Below are 18,244 nucleotides of genomic sequence, written 5' to 3' on the forward strand. Positions count from 1 at the left end.
TACCCGCCTGCGAGTCGGTGGCCATTTTGAGGCCTACGCAGAGCCGCGCGGCTTCGCGGTGAACGTGGGGGAGCGGTGGCGCTGGACGGGGAAGACTGAGGCGCGTCTTCCGCTGGCGAGAGCGGAGTGCCCGGCGGCTGCTTTTAGGCGGGAAAACCCGCGGCGGTCACTCGAGCTGACTCGCGCCCACCTCGCCTGCCGTTGACGTGACAGCGCTAATTTTATCCCGCTCCCGTCGGCTCCCAATCACAGCTGCTTTCAGCAGCACAGGCTCAAAGCGGCAACTATGAAACGTTATCATTTCCTGACGGTCAGAAGAGTAGGCATTCTTTATTTATTTTTTTCAAATCCGGACGATAGTACACTTTCCCGTGGGAGTTCGCTCATTTCTATCTCGAACATCGTGGAGACCCCAGGGGGGCAGATACTGTACAATCCACTGTACCTAGTCGAGAGTAAAACAAGCTATAATTTAGCAATCTCCCTACTTAGCCAGATAGGCTACTGTACTTAAGCACTTAGGCCCCACAGGGAATTTAATTGACCGTAATTTAAAAGGAGGCAGTGCCATTCTCCAGATGCTCGGCGCTGTGGAAATTCTCCGAGCCCGCACGGACGTGGTGACGACGCGCCCCAGTTCGGACTGAGATCCGGGATATAAAGTGCGGGGGCTATAATGCAGGTAGGGGATCGCCACATAAATCCGTGATTTATTTGACAGAATTCCCCATTTCCTCAGACGTCAATTTGTTCCGGTGAGAAAAGCTCATTTTTTTGTTGTCTGTCTGTCTCCCTCCCTCACGGCTGACAGGAGCAATCTCGAGCAGAGCCGCGTTCGAGTCACTGCTCTCCGAAATAGCGCTGCGCCCAGTGTGCCCAACCGCTCTCCGAAATAGGGCCACGCCCAATGGCTGCGCTCCCGACTGGCGCAGGGATTGGGTACCGGTGCTCTGAAGTGACGCGGGGACCCCGAGCCCGTGTTCGTCCTTCTCCGCGCGCCAGACAACCGAAAGGAGGCGTGTCCCTGAGACGCGGTGTCACGCATACTAACGCGCTCTTTACCCACGTTGCTTCACTTTGACTGGTCATGTGACCTCAGAGCCGCCTATGGGCTCACGATGGGCTGTTCCGCTTGAATCCTGACCTGACCTGAACCTGTCCTGACCGCCCGCCCGCCAGCGCTGGGATATCAGTCTGTCTGTCTGTCCATCGCGCCTGGTTGTCTGCTATGATGAAATATGCGCGTGTCCTGTCCTGGCAGAAAGAAATGATTCCGGAAATGAAATGCTGAAGCGCACTGATGTGGAGGTGTGATACAGGTGAGCGGGACCCTGGGCTGCTCGTGTCGTTTTGGCGGCTCTCGCAGTCCCCCCCCCCCCCCCCGCTCCGGAGACGCTGTAGATCGTCATGTAGCGTGCAAGACGCTCGACCGGCCGAGTCGCTGTCCTCGCCGGCGCCTCTGCGTCCCGCCGGCCAGTCCCCGCCCGTCTGTCCGTCCGCCCGCTCCGCGATAGCGACCTCCGCGGCGTCCGTCCGGGGCCCGCATAAACACGCCACGCCTCCCCCCGTCTTCACCGCGCTCCTGGTCCAATCATGGCGGTTAATGGTGCGTCACCGGCTCACCCGCCAGCGCTCACAGGACGGCGTGACGGCGAGCGGCGTGTTCACCCTTCCCAGCAGCCCCTGGGTGCCGCGACATCCTTCTCGGTGGAGCCACGCTTAACCCAACAACATTCCGACTTTGAATCAGATTCCCAGGCACACGGAAGGCAACGACCTCTGATATTCCGCACGGCGTTCAATGACATTAATACATCGAAATATAAACGTAGCGGTAATATAGCAATTTAATTTCTTCTTTAATGTTTCATATTTCTGCTTTTGTTGACAGCCTTACTGGATAATGTATGGTAATTCTACCGTCTGTCAATTTATAGATTCGCCTGCAGTGTTTGTTTGTTTTTTTTAAAGGCACAGTACACACAAACTGTTCTGATTGACCCATTGCGCACAGCACAGTGTGTTTTGCTCACGTGCTTCTCCATTGGCCTTTTAAAGGTTTCTGTCTAAGCACACAGAAACATTAATTCAAGGATTTGGAAAAGAAATGCAGTTCCTCCTCAGGGACTAAGATAAAGTCAGGAAAAAAAAGAACACGTATGAATCTGCTATGCCATCTGTGGTGCTCTGCATGAACGTGCAATAAAAATTCAAAGAATGAGTTTGCGGCCTACTGTTAATGTAGCTTTTCTGTGGCAGGTTGCCCAACTATAATAAGGCTACAAATTAGTCTTCTGGGGGCAAGTGGGGAGAACCTTCTGGTTACTGTGGTCAGTGATTTAAGACCAGGTAATTGCCTGGTGGTCATGTATTTCCATCTTAATTACTAGTTTAACTTACTGCCACAGTCCTGCCCCGCCCCCCCCGCCCACTCACCCCCCCATCTAAGGGGCCTGCCCTCTACCCTGAACGACTCACACGAATGACGTGTTTCTCAGTCCTGGAAATCGCATATGGCCACGAGAGCTCGCCGTAATGCCCCCAGTAATCTCCCGTGCCGTCTCAAGGCTCAGCATCAGCAGATAATCTCCGTCTCCTCCGTTACATCCCATAATGAAATGCGGAAGATCCCCTAACTACGCTTTGCTGTTGCCGTTGAGGAATCATATTACGCTTTTTGACGGCAGTCGGGAATTTGTCAGAGAAGATCTTTCGCCGCCCTTGCATACAACGAGCGCCATTTTACCTGCGGTGGTTTGGCTGCAGTTTCCTGCAAACAAATCCAGCCAAGGAGATGCTGCCACCGCAAAAAATGTACAATGATTGTTTCATAACACTGTCTCTCATGTTACTGTAGTAATGGATGTGTGGTCTTTTAACAGTTACATAAAAACACTGTTTCGTGGCATTGCAGTGAGGCAAATACAGTTTATATTTAAATGTAAATATGAATTTAGATTTTATTAGGCAAACGCTTTTCAAAGGTGGGCAGTTCAGGGGTCAGAAAGCAAAAGGCCTACCGTGTGTTTCTTCCACCCATGAACTCGGCCAACCTGATTTCGCTAATTAGCTCTGCCTCCTGGCTGAGGAATTGTGCTAATTAGCAGATCCAGGTGATTGTAACGAATTACTGGAGAGGAATATTTAGGAACGTTTCCGAGCCTGGATTTTCCAGCTCTGAGCATTTGGTTATCTGCGAAGCACTTGTGCTCAGAGCGAAATGGATTGAGCGTTAATAATTTTTCACACATGCTGACATGGCGATTGTCTGATGAGCCTGTGGTCCCAGAATTCATTAGTCCTCACCGTGGCATTTGCGAGATGATCCCGCCCCCTCCCTCCCACACCACCCCCACCACCCCCATCCCCCACACAGACTTCCTTGATTCCCTGTTTGGAGTGCCCGATCATATTCGTAAGCCAGCCACTGCACAGTTTTGGGGGCGCACAGACAGGATTCGCTGAAATCTCTGCTGTTCTGTCCCCCGCTGAGCACCGCAGGCTGTCCAGGATAATGTCTCCCGTCTGGTGAGACGGGGAATCTCTGCTGACTGAAACCCTGCCTTCCTGAGCGTGCCAATTATGTGCCAGCCCGTTCTGCCAGCCAGGCAGCGGGCACGAGTAGGGTTCCATAACCAGAAGAGAAAGGACCCCGGAATGCACGATCAAGCCTGCGATTTTAATTCCAGCGCTCTGACTTCAGGCCTTCATCGGGGCATTTCATCAGAAGACAAGACGTTGGTAAAATAAAATTGCAGAGAGCGAAAGCGCGTGCTGTTCTCGTCTTCTTTTGCATAATTATTACGATCACGGGCACCTTAATCTAAATTACGGTGTGCGTTTATTTCGCTGCTTTATTCAAGGATTCGATACCCGACCACCAGACTGAAGACTATTGTATTCATGCCAATTTTCTGCCCCCACTGTGAACCTTTTCTGAGGCAGCCAAAACATGACATTACCCTGCTAAATTTTACTTTTTTTTTTTTTAAATAGCACAAATGGAAATAAAGGTAAAGAAAAAAAATCTTGTGCATCATTTTTTCTCTTTTGGAATACAGCTTCCGGTATCAAACCTAATTTATCCATCCATTCGTTATCTAACCTGCTTATTCCTGGTCAGGTCTCAAAAGGGCTGGAGTCTATCCCAGCATGCACTGGGCGAGAGGCAGGAATGCACCCTGGAGAGGTCGCCTGTCCATCGCAGTTTATCCTAAACTGCATGTCCTTGGACTGTGGGAGGAAACCCACACGGACACAGGGAGAACATGCAAACTCCACACAGTCCTGGCAGAGATTCAAACCTGGGACCTTCTTGCTATGAGGTGAGTTCTACTCACTGCACAACCAGGCCACACAACTGGATTTATATCAAACCTACAGTACTGGCACATCTTATGGACGCACTGTGCCTAAATAAGAGGTTTGGTACTTTTAAAACTTTTGTGCTCTTTCTTCTGTTGTTGTTTCTCGAAGATCAATCAATTTTTGGAGGAAAAATATATTCTAAATTGTTACCTTCTTGACCACGAGTGGCAATGATATTCTGTGACCATCATCAATTTGAAATTGATATACAAGCCAAAAATAAGTATTGGGACAGTGACACAATTTTTGTTGTTTTGGCTCAGTAGTCCAGCGTATTGGATTTGAAATAAAACAATGAAGGTTGAAGTGCAGACTGTCAGCTTTAATGTCAGGGTATTTACATCCATATAGGACAATCCGTGTAGGAATTACATCCCTTTTAATTTTACACATAGTCCCCCCATTTTAGGGGAGGTAATGAACATAATCTGAAATCACGTTATCATATTTACTACTTGGTTGCAAATCTTTTGAATTCGATGATTGGCTTGAGTCTGTGGGCCATTGATATCACCAGACGCTGAGTATCTTCCCTGGTGCTGCTCTGCCAGGCTGTACTGTACTGCAGCCATCTTCAGTTGCTGTTTGTTTCTGTTTGTAGGCGTTTTGCCCACAGTCTTGTCTTCAGCCAGTGAAACGCATGTTCAGTTGGGCTCCGGACCGGTGATCGGCTTGGTCAGCCAGTAACATTCCACTTTTTGGCCCTGAAAAACTCCTTGGTTGCTTTAGCATTTTATTTAGGGGGTCATTGTCCAGTTGCGAGGTAAAGCACCATCCAGTGAGATTTGAGGTATTTGGTTGGGTCTGAGCAGATAAAGTGTTATGTTCTCTTCAGAATTTATCCCGATGGTGCTATCAGCAGTCACATGATCAATAAAAACAAGTGTGCCAGTTCCAGTGGCAGACATACATGCCAAACCCACAACACTACCTTCACCATCTTTCAAAGATGAGGTGGGGTGCTTTGGATCATGAGCAGTTCCTTTCTTTCTCCACACTTCCCTCTTTCCATCACTTTTTTTCCAGGTTAATACTTGTCTTATCTGTTCATGAGACTTTGTTCCAGAACTCTACAGTTTACTTTTTAGTCTACAGGTACTTTTTTTTTTTTTTTTTTTGAAAACTGTAACCGGGCTGTTCTATTCTTTTGGCTTACTACTGAGCTGCATCTTGCTGTGAACCCTCTGAGGTTATGCTGGTGTAGGCTTCTCTTTATTTCAGCATTTGACACATCTACGCCTACATCCTGGAGAGTGTTCTTCATCTGTTTGACAGCTGAAAAAGCTGTTTCTCTTCTCAACTGAAAGTATTCTTCAGTCGTCCGCTGCAGTGGTCTTCCGTGGTCTGCCGGGTCGTTTGCTCTTGCTGAACTCGCCAGTGCTTTCCAGCAACGCGTGAAACGGTTGATTTTTGACACACCCAATATTTTGGCTTTGTCTCCGAACGGTTTATTCCGATTTTTCAGCCTCGTGATGACCAGCTGCTGTGTTTGCATCACACAGCTGGCCAAAAGGCAGCTGAGCAGCCAATCGTCCCATTGCTTTTGCTGCCCTAAAAGAGATACAAAAATAGATACACCTTATTGAACCCTGTGATGTAATCTGTCTACTGCATTTCACCCAACCCTAGTTAATTAGGAGCAGTGGGCAGCTACAATGCAGTGCCCAGGGACCAACTCTAGTTCTGAGGCCAGGGCCTTGGCCAAGGGCAATGGCAGGAGTTTACCTAACCTGACATGCATGTTGTTTGGTGTGGGAGGAAACCGGAGTACCCGGAGGAAACCCGTGCGAATAGGGAGAGAACAAGCAAACTCCATGCAGAGAGGATCAGGCCAGCTGGGACTTGAACCCAGAACCTTCTTCTTGCAACAGTGCACCGTGTTTTCCAACAAATCCCACACATATCACCCAATATGGATATAAATACCCTCAGATTATAAGCTGGCAGCCCACACTTTAACTTCATATTCATAATTTTATTTCAAATCCAACGCGCTGGAGTACACAACCAAAACAACAAACACTGTGTCCCGATAGTTTTGCATTTGGGAAACACTGGGATAGCAGCTGGATAGATGTCAACTAAGTTCTTAAAGTGTAACTCCTGTAAGCACTTGCAGGTTGCCTTTTCTCCCAAAAAAGTAAAGTTAGCATACTTGCTCACGGCTATGACAAGGCAGCGTATGAAATATTGCAGCTGTTCTTGTTTGCTTAAAGCCATTTCAATTTCCCTGGCAGTGAACAAAACTGGCTAAAGACACAGTGTGGTTTTCTGTTGTGTTATAATAGGTTTATTTTCACAACACAAAGGGACCACAAGTAATTTATTATTGAGTTTCAAGATGGAGAATAAGCTCCGGGTTAGACAATAATAAGTCATACAAAAGTATTAAAAAAATACATTCAGAAATAGCAGTCATGCAACAATGTGCTATATTAGTGGCATATTACTTAATCTTAGAGGTATTTTTTTCTATTCTTATTTTTCTGTTTTCTGTTTATTTTAAAATTCAGTGCATCACTATATTACATACATACATTGACATCTGTGCTGATAATTTATTTACACATCAATTCATTGTATAAGTAAATGACCAAATTTATGAGTAAATTAACCAATAAATCATTTAAGACGTGAATAATATTTATAAAGTAATTGAAGTAAAAGTTGGCCAATATAATGCTGACAGTTTAAAAACATTTTCAATCTAGCTCACATGTCATGTGACTGTCATTTTTGAGAATGATTAGAAAATGGCGAATAAAAAATCCAGCAGCCAGCAGCCTAGCAGTCTTTCAAGGGAACAATAATACTGTTGGCATCATGTCTGTCAGCATGGCTGACTGTAGCCTTGGATTACAGAGTAGGAAGGGGGGGGGGTGGGTATTTCTCCGAATATCATGAACACAGTGCAGCATTCCGTTTTCTCATTTTCCCCTTGTTTGGTGCAGATTCTTAATGCAGGTGGTCTCATGTTTGCAGCAGTGTGACTGCATTCTGTGGCCCAGCCGTGACCGTTCTGAAACTGAAATTGCATGTCGGACTGTTTGTGAAACTTGCTGTGATCGCACCACACCACAGACGTTCAAATATCCATTCAATTTGAGAAAATCAATTAATGTGATTGCTTAACAAACGATTCTTCTCCAGGCCGTGGATAATGGACAGAACCAAGCGACTCCCGCAATTGATCCGCGTGACGTTACTACAGCCATCCCCGTTTGATGGAAATGAACAATTAGTCGTAATTAATTCGATGTTTTTCAGTGGCTTCCTGACTGCGGTGTCTTTGGTCTCATCCTCACAGTGTCCGTCTAACAGTGTTGCATTAATTTCAGCCATGCTAACGCTTAAATCTCAGTACTCCATATGCTGCATTGATTATCACCCATAGGGAATGACCTGCATTGTTGCAGTGATGTGCCCCTGACAATTACCAGTGATTAAAGCCACACTGTGCTGAAGATCTGACTACCGAGGTCTTTAACCATTGGTGAAGAGTGTTGATGTGACTGCTGAGGTCTTTAACCATTGGTGAAGAGTGTTGATGTGACTGCTGAGGTCTTTAACCATTGGTGAAGAGTGTTGAGTGGACTTCCCAGGTCTTTAACCATTGGTGAAGAGTGTTGAGGTGAGGAAAAATAATCAACCACAGCACTTCTGTGTTCAGGGATGTGACACTACTGTTAAACCTGTGGTCATGTTTTCACAGAAAGGAAGAGGTCACACTTAAATCACGTAACACATGTGTCTGTGCATCTGCGCTGTGGTTAAGCGAGTGCTTTGTAACTTCAAGGCAACTTTTCTTAGTTACATAATTTGTAATTACATAAATGTTTTTTTAATTATTCTATGTTTGGTGTTAGCCTCAGGGTTACATCAAGAATATAGACTTAAAAAATAAACAAATAAACAATGAATAAACAAAGTCTTGCAGATTGCATGAACCAGAAATTAGTATATACATCAGTGAATTTGTAATAATGCTGTATGCGTAAATCCATAATTACAAAGTATTAATAATCTGTACCTGTAGCTGCCCATTTACGTGTTCTAAATGAATACCTGAGATTCCATTTTGTATTATTCTGTATATCATTACAGAACATAATTTCATCTGACAGGAACAGGATAGTTACATATATTTTTGTTTGTTGACATGTAAGCTATAAGATTATCCAAGAGCAGGACATGATAGCATATCATGTATTACACAAGACTCACAAGTTGGTGGATGTGATTGATAATGAAACTGCAAATAAATCACTTGCCGTGTAGCCTACATTTTATAAGAGCTTTTTAAAAATGCATTTGCAATCTTTCTCCGACCAGAAATAGTTTAGTGCCTCCACCACTACTTCAAGGGGAGTCAAGGTCAGACTGCAATAAAGAATCAAACAAACAGCAAGCTCATCGCATACTTTTCATACTGGTGTAATCAAAAGCAAAAACCTTTTTAGACATTTGGTAAAGCACAAAAAATAATCTATTAACGTATGAAGGTTAATGGCCCACATGATTTCCCCCTTGAAATACATTTACGAGAATAAATCAGTAGAATAAAACCGGTGCCTCTCCAATCACATATAATTAACACAGAAGGGAAGATGTCCACTGAATTCGGTTTTATTTTGGTATTCTCGCGAACCCCTCTTTCATAAGCAGAAGACTCGAGGAGCCACGATAAGTGTGCACTGCGGAAGAGCGAAGTGGCTGTAGCCGGACTGGGAGGAGCTAGAGACTCACAGATTGTTGTGTTGCTACCCCCCCGGACCCCCCCACCCTCACCCCTCCTCTGTGTGCCTCTCTCTCTCTCTCCGTCTCTCCCTCTCTCTCTCTCTTGTCTCCCTCTCAGGTAATTCACTTCCAGACAGCGCGCGGCAGGCTGCTGATGCTGCTCGAGCAGTTGCTCCTCTCCTCCGGCCGCCTCTCCCCGACAGCATACCTCACCCGACCAGTGCCGGCGAGCATCCGCATGCGGAGCCGTCATCTCGCGCTCTGTGGAGACTAAAGCCCCGGATCTCTTTCACTGAAAAGACGAGGGAACGTCATTGCTCGGCTGCTTTATTGGAATATGGAAAACCCTATAAAACCAGGAATCTGATTCCGTCCGTTGGTTTTAACGTCTTTAAGTGCATACCTTTATTGATACGGATATTTAACTTCCTTGCATTCAGTTGCTTCTGCTCGAAATGTGGAAGTTCACCTCTTATTTTGCTCATGGTTTCAGCTGAGCATAATGCAACGTCTGTGAAGCACAAGTCTCGGTTCGTTCTCAGTCAGACCGGACCTGCATGTCAGAAACGCAGTGGGAGGGGGGACCCTGTTAGCAGTCGAAATTTGATTTGATTTTGTTCCTGGTTCGGATCGGATCGGATTAGTTTTTTGCTGGGTGGCGATGAGAGGAAGCCGTGTGAATTCAGGATGATTTGACGTTCATAGGGATTTTTTAACAGGGTTGCTGGAGATTTAAAAAATTCTCTCTCAACTGAAAGCAGCTACAATTAGGTAAAAAAGCACCAAAGCGAGGCGGTTGCAAAGAAGACCTTACGCCCCTTCCTGGAGCGTTTCCGTCCACTGCCAAGCGTGCACAGCCGCTCGGGATTTAAAACTATCACCTCGCACGCATCTTGGCTTCGACATTTCCGAGGGGAAAACAGCCTTAAACTGCGGGAGAAATGAAAGTTATACCGACTGTGTTGTTTCTGGCCGTGTCCTGGAGTCTGAGGTGGAATCCTGTGCTCTCCGATTCCATTATACACATCGGTAAGTTGTACGTTTTCTCCCAGAGAAACGTCAATAGAGGAGTTTCCTTGGGACGTTTTTTTTTTGTTGGCTTGAGCTAAAGCTCACGCGTGTCCATGTTTGGCAAAATGTATTTAATTTATACATTTTAGTTTACCAATGCGAACGGGTTGAACGACGTGAGGAAAGCAGCGAGTTTACTGCGGTTACCATTTCTGTGTTTTTTTAAAAAACATATAGTGCTGCATTTCTGTGTATTTTCGTACCCATTGCGAAAATCACAATGTCAATTTGCATATGAAATTGGGTGGAAGGAATTTCTCCTCTAATGGCTTATGGTGTGTGGAACCACCGCAGGGACGAGCATTTTCTCTCATCCCTACACGAATAGCTCGAGCCTGTTCAAAATGTCCTCTGGAAATCTCGGTAATATATTCGTCAAAATACAGAAAACTTCACGTGCATGGGTCAGACGCATAGCATTACTTTCCGCATAATTTTATATTTCAATTGCAGGCCTACCCGTTTCGGAAACGGTCAGTGTTTTTATTTGACTTTTTTGAATGACTTTATTTATCAGATTGGTTTACGGTTTGATATATGTTTGCCTGGTTTGCATCTTCTGTTTTTAAAATATCCTATGTGGTGCGCGTGTCGGTGAAAACAGGTGGTCTGAGTATTTGGTCTACGTGATTTTCTATGGACGGAGAAGAAACGCTGCGGGTGTGGAAATGCACCCAGCGAACATATAAAGTGGATTTGCTGACATTTCTTTTTTATTCATATGAAATCGTAGACGCGGTGGTATTAAACTGAAAACACGACGTGACTTCGTTTGAGACCTTTATATGCTTTTGGAATATCTGCGTCGTCTTAAGATTCCGCGTGCAGCCGCGAGCCACAAGTAGAGCACAGTGCCAGTGTCGCACTCTCTCTTGTCATTTCCCTGACACTGTGTGTCTGTGAGTGTGCGCGTGCTTGTTGTGCGGGGCGGCTGCGCCGGGCAGCCGCCTGGCAGGATGGACGCGGAGTGGCCGTGAAGCGGCGGCGCGGTTAAAAAGAGGAGAGTTCCAAATGGGTCAACGCGTACGACTCGGTTCCCTGAAATAGGAGAGCATATGAGGGATGATATGTGTAGACGTGTTGACGAAGCTTCGTATTAAACATAGATATTTGATAAAAATGCATGTCCCTATGCTTTAACACTGCAGTTGGGCCTCATTATTTATTTACAACACAAGTTATTCCAGGCACGAGTCTGCGGGCGCGTATTTACCCCCAAATGCACTGTATGTCCCGTTCTTTGTGTTTCTTTTATTTTCATTTTATGCCGTGTGTCTAATTACATGCTGCAGCTGTGATTCCAGACTGGAGCTATGTTCAAACTGGGTGCTTGTGTGCCGACTCGTCCCTACACTTGTTGCAAATTATTTCAGTTTTGAAGCCTATGTGTTTTTTCCAGTCTTTTTGCACGTTTTAATGTTCATCAAACGCATCAAGAACATGGAAAGTCATTCTAGAAATATTTCCGTATGGCTATAATTAGCCTATGTCTTAATCGGTCTATCGCTCAGTTTGACCTGAAGCGAGATTTGGAAGAATTGTCTGTCTTTGGTCCGATTTCACTGACTGTTCGCACGTCATTCGGTCGTTCGTGCTTTCGGTAGGACGGTTGGAAGTGGACGCTAGGCTCCAACGACCTGTTCCTTCGAAGCTTCATTTGTTGCGTGGAAACAGTTAGGTTAAAAAAAAGAACCCCTAAACCTGGATTTGTGACAATCAGTGGAAACTTTAGGAAGCGCGTCTCCATTGTGAACAAGGTGCGCAGTCAGGATTTGGAAGGAGATGCACGTTCCCTCTAAAGGGGTTACGAATACGTCATCCATTGGATTTAGTTCAGTTTAGGCGACACATGAAATGATCAACATACCTCATGAAAAAATGACACCGAAGACAGATGTGACACCACCACCACCAATATTATTATTATTATTATTAATAATAATAATAATAATAATAATAATAATAATAATAAATTCCCTAGAACCATAACATTAAAATTAAGTACCGTTTACCTTTCAGTCTTAACTAACAATAGTTTAATTAATATAGTTTATGGTTTATAGATCAGCATAAATGTATTAAAACATTTTCCATGATAAAAATAAAAAAAAACTTTTGTTCACAATTCACGATTTCCTGTTTTCTCGGTAGCCTTTGAATCGATACCTAATTTCCCCCGCCAGTCGCTTTCATCGCTGTAAGAGAGAGATCACTTACATAAGCGGTTGCGTCTGCAAAGGTTTTTTTTCTGCCCAGAAAATACTTCGCTCTCATCTGTATTCATATTTGTGAGCACACTGTTGCAAGCCAAGCGCGAGAAGCCAGATACAAATGACCGTGTTCGTTTTGTGAAATGCTCTGATCGAACTGGCACGAGAATTCATGCAGTTCAATTTGAATGGTGTTGCTTTCCAAATACGCGGGGAACATTGTTGCACAAAAATACCTTCGGATTTATATGGGAGAGCGATCTATTTTAAGCAACACTTTGGCGACGTTAGAAGTAATCCCTTTCTAATCTCTTTCTAGCTGTAAAAGAAAGAGAGAAAGAATCGGTGACATCAACCTAAATGCGATGCTTCAGCCTCCCCCCCCCGCGCGCTCCGGCGACTGGTGGAAGCATTTCATCACGCGCATTACTTGATTGCTGAGGAGCCTCCTAATGATCTGCATGCCGAAGAAAGAGCCCGCGCGCCGTGTGCTGAATTGCAATGGCACGGCGCTTTATGAGGCTATTCAGAAAGTCACTGTGATTTATGTCGGTGGAAAGCCCCAAAGTCCCCGGTATTATCCGAGCTGCCCGATCCATTCCTCATACGACGCATTCACCCCCGTTCGGTGCGCGGGCTTAGTGGGCTACTAACGCAAATGGAAATAATGAGCGCCAAAAATACCGTCCCACTTACAGCCGCACCTCTTCTACAGAGAAGGGAAATCTAGGTGAACTGATTTCATGTGCACGTTTTTAGCGCTTTAGGAGTGTTTTAAAAACGCGGCTGAACGCGGATTTGATTAATTGCCTGACACTTCCAGTCCAATTTAGTTTTTCCAATAATGCTTTTTCGCCCTAGTTTTTGTCCCAGTAGAGATTTTCATAAACGACTGTATTTTCAACACCTCTCAGCTCATAGTGTATTTTCCAATGTCTTCTTATTTGACCTGATTATATTGCCTCATTGGGGATAACACATACCAGACCTGTCGTAGTTTCATAAAGCATAATCTGCATCTCTCTTTTCTGGCGTTTGCACCAAAATCATAATCGCCTGGCTGAAGTTTCTCCCGTGCGCAGGTACTGATAAAAGCACGTCTTTCAAGCGGACTGCCGCCACACTGTTCTCGACCTGTCAGGATGACTCCGTGCCGTTCCGTCGCACGGCTACATCGCCGGGTGCTTTCAAATGTGCTTTCATCCACTCGCGGAGTCCACCGTGAACCGCGACGGATCGGTCGGGGGGGGTGGGGGTGTAGCGGCTGGGGCGTCCGTTTGTTTGCGGAGGCGTCGGCGGTTGGAAGTGACAAGGCGTCGTGTGCAAGGCGGTGCTGTGCGGCGCGTGCGTTCAGACGCCGTCGCCGCCGTCGCCGTCTTCCGGGAGAGTGGGGACTTCAGATTCTCCCCGGGTCACTGGCGTGAAACCTGCATCGATGCTGTGCCACTGCTGGGGGGGGGGGGGGCAGGAACAGGTGCATGTGACAAGAGACACAGACTGACAAGTGTGTGTGTGTGTGTGTGCATGTGAGTGAGTGAGGGAGGGAGAGAACAAGAGAAGGAGAAAGATGGAGATAGAGAGAATGTTGGTGTTTTCCCCTATAAATTTGTGTACGAGTGTATATCTGTGATCATGTTCACATCTGTGCCTGCTTGTGTGAACATACACATGTGCAGTACATGTGTGTCTCAGTGCTTGCATGTGTTTGTGGAAGATAGTCAGTAGAAGCACGAGTGCACATCTGTTCATGCCGTGTGTGCATGCTTGGGTACCAGTGCGTGTGTGAGCATCCGTGTTAAACAGCAATTAGTATTTTTTTTTGCATGTGTTTATCAGAAATCGGAAACCTGCTTGCACGTATCAGTTTTGCATGTACGTGTGGGGGACCTGGGTGCATTTGTTTAATTCTGTACATGTTTGCGTGTATGTGTGCACACGCGTGTGTGTGTGTGTGTACACTTGTGTGCATGTGAGACCGTGAGGTTCTTCTGGCTCCTCTCAGACACGTGTGACCGTGGACGCACGCTGAGCGAAGGCAGCTGCATTGCTAGGCCCTGAGCTGCATACCAATCGAGGCTCCACCCCTGCTGGATATTTGTGGCGCGCACGGGGGGCGGCAGGGAAAGGGGGGGGGGGGGGGACACAATAAAAGTTTTCATTGACCCTGAGAGAGTGACGTGGCAGTGGTGTGCTGACTGTAAATGACACACGGCGTAGTGGGGATGGGACTGGATCTGAATGTATTAGACTCGCTGCAGGGGATGAAACATTAGCACAGGGTATTCGCCTGTATATATATATATATATGTATATATACGTCTTCAAAGGGCATGTATTTGAATAATAGTTCCCGCTCCGCTTTTTCCCAATGCCGTCGTAATGACAGGTGTGATAGCAATTAAATACGCGGGGAAGCTGTAATATCTCACTTCCTGTCAAGGCTGCTGGTGGTGGACCAGATGGGGAGTGCTATTTTGGCAGAGGCCTGCGTGGGAACCGGTAAGGAGCGTAGGGGTCTCGCTGACCGTCACCTCGAGAACATCTCCAGGGAAGCGCACCTCATGGTGACAGATGTTGGACAGGTGTGTGTGTGTGTGTGTGTCTGTGTGTGTGTACAGGCCTGTACAGGACAGGTGTGTGTGTACAGGCCTAGGCAGCTATATGACATCAGCCATGTGGTACCAAATTTCAACGAGACGCATGTAAAGGAGGTACTGTGAGAGAGTGGTTCAAGAACATTATTATTATTGTTGTTGTTGCTGTTAATAGTAGTAGTAATACTTATTAATATTGTTATTTTTATTATTATTGGTTTGAGTCATGCAGAAGTTGATACCGTTATTTCATCATGCAGTTTTTTTATTGTTTTTCTTTAATTTTACCAGGGAGGTCCCATTGAGATTAATGTCTCTGCTACCAAGTGCTTTAGTATAAACACAGAAGATAACTCATAAAATGCAAAGAAAAAAAATGTAAAAAACCGACTTCAGACCATACCATTTGGCTATTATTAACATGTCCATGCTGTCCCGTAGGAATGTTTTGAACCCTAAACTTTAAATTCTGCCAAAGTCAGAGGACAATCGATCTTTAATCGTTTTTGGAGGGCTGGTTCCGGAGCAGGTTGCGTTTTAACTAAAGGTCATCTGTCTGAATTCAGAGAAGGGATGAGGTCCTCTTTTAAAAGGCACAATAGACCCGCAATGCTGATTATAAGTGTTACTGTTCCCCGTCAAACGAGCAGATGTTGTTCACGCATCACTTCCTGTTGAGTGCACTCTCATCAGGGATCTGTATTGAATTTATTAGGCGTGCAGGGTATGGAGATTCTGGAGCTGATATCAATAACTGGTATTTATCCAGCCGTATTGGCCGATGCCGATGCTTCCCTGACACGCAAACTGCTACCAAGTTTCCAAATTCATGGAAGAAATGGAGTGCAGATGTGCACTACAGTGGGAAAGCAGATTTATGTGTTTAACAAAATACTTCAATTTGCTTACTTTATTATTAAGCAGAGAGCATGCGTCTAGAGACCTGCAGAGTCTCTTCATAGCCTTGCCTGCATGTTTGGCTGGTAAAAAATAATACATAAAAAATGAATAAGTGGTCCAGATTACTGTTATAAAGCTTTTTACTGAGCATGACATTTGCACTTAATGGTGGTGCATGAACTGTGTAGCCTTTCTAATGCATGTATGGTTAGTCCATCATGTCAGACAGGATCTTACTGTATATAGCAGGCATACTTAAATCTGGCCCTTGAGGCCAGTATCACAGCCGTTTTTCTTTTCTACCTGATAAATAATCATTTAATAAATCGATTAATGCCAGTGATCGCCCAGAGATCTCACCTGGTGTCCCAGGTTTAAATCAGTCCTTGATTGGAGGGGTAGAATGAAAACCAGCTGTGCTATGAAAAAGCACCACAGCACTATTTCATGGCCCACATTTGAGTATCTCTGGTTTATCGCGATAAATTATTGTTAAGTATTTATAGACTCTGATGCGACCACCAATCTTACCGTGCTTCACCGTGTGACTTAACGTTGCCATGGTGAAGTATGATGTTGCTTTTTCGGAAATCATGTCTCAATTAAGTCTTAGCATTTTTTATTTTTGCATGTAATTTTCTTAAAAGCTTGGTTATGCCAGCCTTGTTTATCGAGATTCAGTATCAGAGAGAGAGAGAGGCACTGGCTTCCTTTGGGGACCCATTTTGTGCCTGCACTCTGTGCGGCGTTCTATGTCTGGGATTCCAAACAGCTTCGGGAGCTGTGTTTTCTTAAAAGATCAAAGTGAGTCATCGCTTCGTTATTGGAGAGCGGCGTGAGCTAACAGAAATATTTTTTATCAAAGGCTTTAGCGAACAAACAGGCTGAAGATGTCTGGTGGGCGGCGTGTGGAGTTGAAGGACGAAAACTTGCAGCGCCATTGGTCTGGAGACGAATCCCCGGCTGCATCAGTACCCCCTCTCGTTTGGGGCCCCACGATTAGTACACATTTACAGGGTGTTTCCTGGCTCAGAACAGGGGCTTAGGCGGTGAGTTTGTGTGACAGAGACTGCGGTCGGTCCGGCATTTCTGCCACCGTCTTGCTAGCTTGCTGCCTAGTCAGAACGCTGAGGTGCACAATCTGACCAATCGGCACGAGTCTAGTCGTGATGGGCCAATCAGAGTGGGTTATTCAGTGCCGTTCTGAAAGCCCTGCCCTGGGGTCAGCATCAGTTTGCACAACTGCATCTCAGCGGCTTGCACTGCCACCTTCGCAACCCGGGCAACAACAAGCTTAGCCTTTGTTTGGCCACACGTTAGCCAATAGGTCCTTTTGAAATCTTAACCCGACGAATGAGTGACAAGTCCGTTTCCATGGCGAGGTGCTGCTCGTGGAATCCAGAAGCGCTCAGATATCAAAAACAAAGAAGAAGAATGAAGTGTGGAAGATGGAAGATGAACAAGGAAGTAGTGTTAGCCAGGCACTTATTTTAAATACTGTACTTGTTTTTCCTTTTAAAGTGCTTTTCATGAGTACCATTATTGTTATTTTTATCAGGAGAATAATTATATACTATTGTACCACGTCTTTATCGTTTTGCTGGTTGTAAGCCATTAGTATTTTATTAGCGATCAAAATTACTGAGTGGGCCTTTAAACCCAGATAGTCCGATGTAATCTCACTGACCGCACACTCACTATGTCATACTGGAAAGGTTGAATTATTTGGACACATGTTGTGACTCATACCTTCCGTCAAATATCAGCTGTCTTATCAACTAGACTGTTGCTGTATTTTGGACAAGCATTTAGATCAAACCTAAATGTTGAAATGGATGTTTTTCAGTCACAAACAAAAAGATTTGGCCATTACGTGGCCTAGATTAAAACTCCAGGCGTTCATATTTTGAGAGGTCATTTTTCAAAGTGCCATCAGGAATATTCACAGACACAAACAAGGACTAGCCAGCTTTTGTACACACTGGGCCCTGTCTTGTTCTTTCGCAATTGATAGCTCCTGACTTGATTATGCACGACTGAAGTAGAATATATCATGTTAATGTGCTGCTTCTCCACATTAATTTTAGTTATAGAGTGCGGTAATGGTATCTCAAATGGCAGAGATACAGGCTAACAAAAGTAATTATGTATGGGGAAAAAAACCCATAATAAATTATGGTTTTTATAAAGGGCATACGTTATGCGGGATTAAAAAATGACAGCTTGCTGATTATGTGTCCAGTTCCTTCAGCTCCAGTATATACTGCAGTCAGTGTCAAAACCCATTTTAACAACACAAGACTTCAAGCATGGATTCAGTTTGCTTGTAACCTGGCTGTAGGTCCGATTACCAAACAGGGCAAG

At 45.2% G+C, this 18,244-nt stretch overlaps 1 protein-coding gene across 8 annotated transcripts in view; it reads left to right on the forward strand.

Annotated features, from left to right (window-relative positions):
- The first annotated feature begins 9,395 nt into the window (after window positions 1-9,395).
- Window positions 9,396-18,244, forward strand: part of grid2 (glutamate receptor, ionotropic, delta 2) — a 400,155-nt gene continuing 391,306 nt past the window's right edge. For 7 of the 8 annotated variants that reach the window (XR_010323876.1, XR_010323877.1, XR_010323878.1 and 4 more), the window contains exon 1: window positions 10,342-10,539. Coding sequence is in view for 5 of the 8 variants with exons in the window: in XM_064297282.1 (XP_064153352.1) it covers window positions 10,449-10,539 (91 nt within the window). In the remaining 3 variants the exon portion in view is untranslated. Of the gene's footprint in view, window positions 10,135-10,341; window positions 10,540-18,244 lie in introns of those variants that run through there. The other variant, XM_064297283.1, reaches the window with a different exon arrangement.

This window comes from Anguilla rostrata, chromosome 10 (genome assembly GCF_018555375.3).
Source record: "Anguilla rostrata isolate EN2019 chromosome 10, ASM1855537v3, whole genome shotgun sequence".
Classification (NCBI taxonomy): domain Eukaryota; kingdom Metazoa; phylum Chordata; class Actinopteri; order Anguilliformes; family Anguillidae; genus Anguilla; species Anguilla rostrata.